Consider the following 6000-nt stretch of genomic DNA (forward strand, 5'->3'; position numbering starts at 1 on the left):
CACCTGTGCACCAGCTATTTGTGGCACCCAAAAGCTGCCGAGTCTGATCCTCCTTGGGTCACCTCCAGGTTCTCACACCCATGTCTCAATTTCTTCCCTGTGCCCCTTTGAGGTTGTCCTCCTCAATGGGCCAGGCCCTGGACTCCCATGCCCAGGATGCTGGGATATCCACGAGGGCGGAGGTGTGGTCGTGTTTATAAGGCTTTCACTCTAAGAAATTGGCAGAGCCACCAGAGGGCACGGTGAGCGTCAGTTTCCAAGCTGGAATTTGGGTTGGGCTCTCCGATGTAATTTCATACAGAAAAGAGATCTCCGGCGAGTGCCAGAACGTAGCGGCTCTCTGTAAAGGATATGGTTCTTATCGTCTCCTGGTTTTAGGGTTCTCAGAGAAACTCCATCCCACAAACCAAAGCCCAAACAGGTCACAACATGATGCTCTTGGGGGCCTGGGGCCAGGAGAGGGTGACTCTTACATGGTCATGACCGGCTGAGCTTGGGGTATCCTTGAACATTGCATGGAGCTGGTGTGGGGGAATCACGTCCACACAGGGTTAGGCATCTGGGCCTTCTGCAGCTCACATCTGGCTCTTGGTACCTTCGATTGTCTTAGGTGTTGCCTGTGGGGTCCCTGATGAACTTAGCAGGGCACCCAAGCCAGGAGAGGCAGACTGTGCTCACTCTGAGCCTGGATGTGGGAGCAGCCATCAGGGGCATAGAGATGACTGATCACTGCTCAATAGAGAAGAATGTGACCACATGTGTAATTTTACATTTCCCACCAGCCATATTACCACAAAAAAGTGAAAAGACACAAGCAAAGTTAATTTTAGTGATGTAATTTACTTGACCCAATATGTCCAAATTATTATCAATCCAACACATAATCAACATAAAATTATTAATGAGATGATTTTTTTTTCTGCAGTTTTTTCAGTTTTTGGCCAGGGCTGGGTTTGAACCCGCCACCTCCAGTATATGAGGCTGGTGCCCTACTCCTTTGAGCCACAGGCACCATCCTGAGATAATCTCTTTTACCCTTCTTTTTTTATAATGTCTCTACAATCTGAGGTGTACTTTATACTTGCAGCACATTTCACTGCAGACTAGACAGATTTCAAGCGTGCAGTAGCCACACATGATTACCATAGCACACAGTGCACTTAGAGATCCTTGGGCCCCACAGACGAACCGTTTTCAGAGAGTGCAGATGGGCTGAGGCCTGAAGCAATGACCCAGGCTACGAGGTTAAACAGAGCTGGGTTCAAATCCCAGGTCTAAACCCACTGGATGTATGCTCCTGGTCAAGTGGCTTTGCCTAGATTTCATCAATGGCCAAAGTGGATTACCAGAATTCTCTCACGCCTCCAGTCTTACGGATTCTTCTTTTAATCACTTTAGACTAGAAAGCAAATTCAGAAGGGATCTGCAAACTGTAAAGTGTATTGCAAATTCAAGTTGCTGTTGATGGTCCCTTTAATGCACATTTATTGTTGCTATTTTCACAAGTTACAATCTGAGGACCCGCAATAGCATAGACTCCTACCGGTACTTGGTTTTTAGTAACGTAAACCTGTGTTAAGATTATTCTAACTCCCCTCCTTTTTCACCTTCGTAATAAAGAGGTATAATGGGAGCGAGAATAAAGGAAATCAAATTTCTGTTCATAGGCTGGCTCCATCTGACTCAGCCACTTTGTCAGGAAGAATCGTGGCTCCTGGAGAATTATTTTATTTGCATTATTTGCTTGAGAGCCTGGAAAAAGCTGTAGTGTGGAGCTGGGCCAGAGATAAAAAGGAAAGCATACAGAAGAAAATAAATACATTTAAAAGGATTCCATTTTTGTTATAAATTTCAAAAGAAAGTATGTTGATATCTAAGATATATCACTTCTAAGTGGCAGTTTACTGACTTCTTTCTCCTGTTAGTATATCTATATTTAAAAGAAATCTGTGGCTTTGATTATGCAAGTTACAATATGTGTTCATTATAGAAAAAATAAAATATATAGATCTTTTTTTATGAACCTACATCGTGCTTGGAAAAAAAAAATCTATCCGTCTTTAAAAGAAAACAATGAAAATCTGTACTTCTGCTGCCTAGAGGTGACATTAATACTCTGGTGTTTTCACAGATACTTCCTTATATCCTAAATTTATGTATAGCCTACATTTATTTACTTCTGGTGACATTAAAATGCCAGTGAAAACCAGCCACCAGTAAAAGATAATGCATTTAAGAAAATCTATAACCAGATAAGGAGTATTTATGTTAGGCTGTAAGAGAAAAATATTTGAAGTAAATCAGAGAGGACCGAGCCTAATTATTTATCTTTTCCCTTATTTTTTCCCACAAACAATGTAGATTACTTCTGTAATCCAAATTGATAAACTCAATTCATCAAGTCTTTTAAATGGCTTAAATAATAAAAAAGAAAGAAAAGGGCCACACACACACAAAAGGAGCCCAGGTGTGGGAGGCTGCAGCAACCCAGGTCCTCTGCACGCACAGGGAGCAACGGGGAAGTCTGTGGCAACTCCGCCTCATTGCCTGTGTGCCCCCACACCCTCTGCTCCCCAGCTCCCTCTTCTCACTGTTGCCCTCTCACCTGCCCCTTCTCCCAGAAAATGATGAAGGACAACAACCTGGTACGCCACCTGGACGCCTGTGAGACCATGGGCAATGCCACAGCCATCTGCTCAGACAAGACGGGCACACTGACCACCAATCGCATGACGGTGGTGCAAGCCTACGTCGGCGACGTCCACTACAAGGAGATCCCCGAGCCCAGTTCCATCAATGCCAAGACCATGGAGCTGCTGGTCAATGCCATCGCCATCAACAGCGCCTACACCACCAAGATTCTGGTGAGTGGGTACCAGGCATGTTCTCCACTAGAGGGAGCAACATCCAGGGGATGACACAGAAGTGCTGGGCAGGTGCAGGGATGCGATTCCTATTTCAAATCCTGTTGAAATATGTTGGTATGGTTAGATAATAAGCCATCCATTCCCCTTTGACTCAGTATTCTATTAACATTGTTATGATGTTTGTGCAAACAAAACAAAAAGATTGTTAGCTGTGTTTTTGAAGACTTGTCATTGACCCTTCCTTACACACACACACACAAATATTTTATTCATTAGCTTTTGCTACATAAGAAACTACTCTAAAACTCAGTGGCTCAAAACAGAAATGTGTATTTAGCTCAAAATTCCGTGGGTGAGCAGTTCAGGCTGAGCTCCACAGGGTGGTTCTTCTCATCTGAGATGCCTGATGCATCTGCAGTGGTTCAAGTGGACAGCTCTGCTGATCTTGGCAGGACTGTAGGCTGATCTAGCATAGCCTCAGCTGGGCTGGTTCAACCCTGCTCTGTGTGATCTCACCTCCTCTAGCAAGTTAGTGTGGGCTTGTTCGCATGGTAACAACAGAGTTCCAAGAGTATAGAGATATGCGAGGTCTCTTGAGGCCTTGGCTCTGAACTGGTGTGTTGCTGCTTTCTGTTGACCAGCAAAAACTGGGAAGCTAGCCCAGATTCACACCATGGGATAAACGACTGTGCCCTTTGCTGAGAGGTAATGCAAAGGACTTGGAGTCAGGAAGGGGAATACCTGTGGCCTTTTTCACAATCGATTGCTGATGACGTTGTTGTTAGTAATAGTAGTAATCTTCCTCATTTTGATAAGTTCTCACCCGCTGTCTCTGCTAAGCAGCCTAGACTCATCATGCTGTAATCTCATTTGGGGTTAGAAGCACAGGTTGCCTCTTTGTAATTAACCAGCATTCAGATGAAGAGAAACCCAGAGTTCATCCATCCAGATGTCCGCCAGCTCCCAGATGTAGGGCATTTCTGCCTTGTGAGCATCTGGGTGATCCACTGAGCTTTATTGTTTATCCTCCAAATGTGCCAAGCCCTGACCTCCTGCTTCTGTCCCAGCGCCAGCTGCAGCCGTTGTGATCAGGTTGGGTTTGTGGAAGCTGCCAGCAGCTTTATCAAAACAGGGAAAAGAGCATGAGTCAGCAGCGGAGGGCTATGGGCTGGTGGGGGGAGGAGGCGGCTCCTGCACCCTCTGCTGCAGCAGGGCAGCCACCGCATCACCCTGGAGCAGCAGGCCCAGGGAGGCAGCACTGACAAAGCAGAAAAGTAGGTCGGAGAATGTGTGCAGACGGTGGTAGAGAACCCTGGGGGTGATTCCAGAAATGACAACGTTTTTGCCTTCTTTCCCCACCCCCACCCTGACTTGGGAATCAAGGGAAATCAAAGATGCACTATTCTCTTCCCCAGGCCTTCCTAAAATAACTGAGATGCTGTTAATGATCTCGTCCTGCAGGCCTGGCAGAGAGGGGAACAGGGCAATTCCCAGAGGAGGCTTCAGGCGATGGGGGCGGCCATGTGGGCACAGCCTTGTCGGGTGGGCTTGGATTAAGATGTATGTTATTTGATTATAGTCAAGAGAAGTTCTTGGAATCTGCCCAGAGGGCTGCAGGGCTGCAGTGATAAGTCTTGATTAAGCAGTGCTTGGCAGCACTGGCGACATAGTTAAAACCTCATTTCCAGATGTAGGTGGATTGACCCTGTGTCCAGGTGGCATAAAGGACAAGGATCAATCAGCCCATCTGTTGAGGCTAGAGAGAGGCAAGGGCCCAGCAAACTGGGGTCCTTGTTGTATGACCCAGGCCAAGTCACTTACCTCTCGGGCACCATAGTCGCCTTCTGTGCCTTGCACCTTGGCATCCTTCAATACCTCTGCCTGTCTTTCTGAGCCTTTCCTGAACATACCCTGGCCACCTGGTCCCCTTTGCTGGAGGCTGACAGCCATCGTGTGGGTGGGACGGCAAAGCCCCTGTATGACTAGGTAGTGGTTGAGACTCAGGAACCAGATGCCCTGGGTTCAAATTCCTGACCGGCCATGTGACTATAAACAAATTACTTAACCTCTCAGTGCAATACAGGGTCGTTGTGAGGGCACAGTGAGTTAGTAAATGGAGATTGCTTAGCACAATGCCCGGCACTGACTCAGCACTCATATGATGACTGTTATTTGGCAATAAAATTGCCCCGTGAAAGGAGATTCCAAGCAGAGACGTTTGGGCTAGACAGGGAACTGGTGCTGCCCAGTTTCACCACACAGATAAGCAGCGCCAAAGCCAATCTGTGAATACCCTACAGCTCTATCTGTTGAGTCAGAGTGACCAGACCAGCTTCCTGGGCATCAAAACCAATCCTGCAGCACCTTCAGCTGGTCTTGAGAAGGAAGGCCTGGGTACCGAGGGTCAGAGTCACAGCCAGGGCCTGCCAGCCATGTGGGAAAAGGGGCCCTCGGGGGCTGTCCCTTTCTAGAAGAGGCTGTGGCTGCTCCACTCAGGATAGAAGTCCAGCCACCCTCCAGACCAGGCTGGGAAGGCTAGATGCAGAAGGTGGTGAAACCATCCATGCAGGAGGTAATAGGGCAGGAAAGGCATGCTGTGTCACCAGCTTCACTATCCATCAGCTTTAATAGAGACACGGGCCTGGCCTGGGAAAATAGGCCCCTAGGCAGGGTGGGGTTCCCACATACTGTATCTCCCCTCCACCATGGGGACACCAGCGCCTCTGTGTCTTCTCATTGTCAGGTGCAGGCTGTGGACTCTTTAAGAGCTGGAGACACAGCTGAGTCTTCCCTCCTCCCCCTGGCATGGGTTGAGTGGATGGGAGGCTAAGGGAATTTATTAGCAAATGAGAGTATAGATGTGTACTCAATGAAATGAGGGTAGATAGGAAAGAGGAAGGGAAGGAGGGACGGCGAAGGGTAGAGAGAGGTGGGCAGAGAGAGGGACGTGTGGGTGGATAGAGGGATGTGTGGGTGGATGGGTGGGTGAATAGAAGATGATTGGAGAGAGAGGGATAGGTGAGTGGATAGAGGGATGTGTGGGTGGATAGAGGGAGGGGTGGGTGGATAGAGGGATGTGTGGGTGGATAGAGGGAGGGGTGGGTGGATAGAGGGATGTGTGGGTGGATGGAAG

The 6000-nt window shown here is 47.9% G+C and overlaps 1 protein-coding gene across 4 annotated transcripts in view; it reads left to right on the plus strand.

The window, feature by feature from the left end:
- Positions 1 to 6000, plus strand: part of ATP2B2 (ATPase plasma membrane Ca2+ transporting 2) — a 180557-nt gene that overhangs the window by 132191 nt on the left and 42366 nt on the right. For all 4 annotated transcript variants that reach the window (XM_012802532.1, XM_023510638.1, XM_023510639.1 and 1 more), the window contains exon 12: positions 2622 to 2864. In XM_012802532.1, coding sequence (XP_012657986.1) covers positions 2622 to 2864 — 243 coding nt within the window. The remainder of the gene's footprint in view (positions 1 to 2621; positions 2865 to 6000) is intronic.

This window comes from Otolemur garnettii, unplaced genomic scaffold, assembly GCF_000181295.1.
Source record: "Otolemur garnettii isolate 467f Iridium unplaced genomic scaffold, OtoGar3 scaffold00015, whole genome shotgun sequence".
Taxonomy (NCBI): Eukaryota; Metazoa; Chordata; class Mammalia; order Primates; family Galagidae; genus Otolemur; species Otolemur garnettii.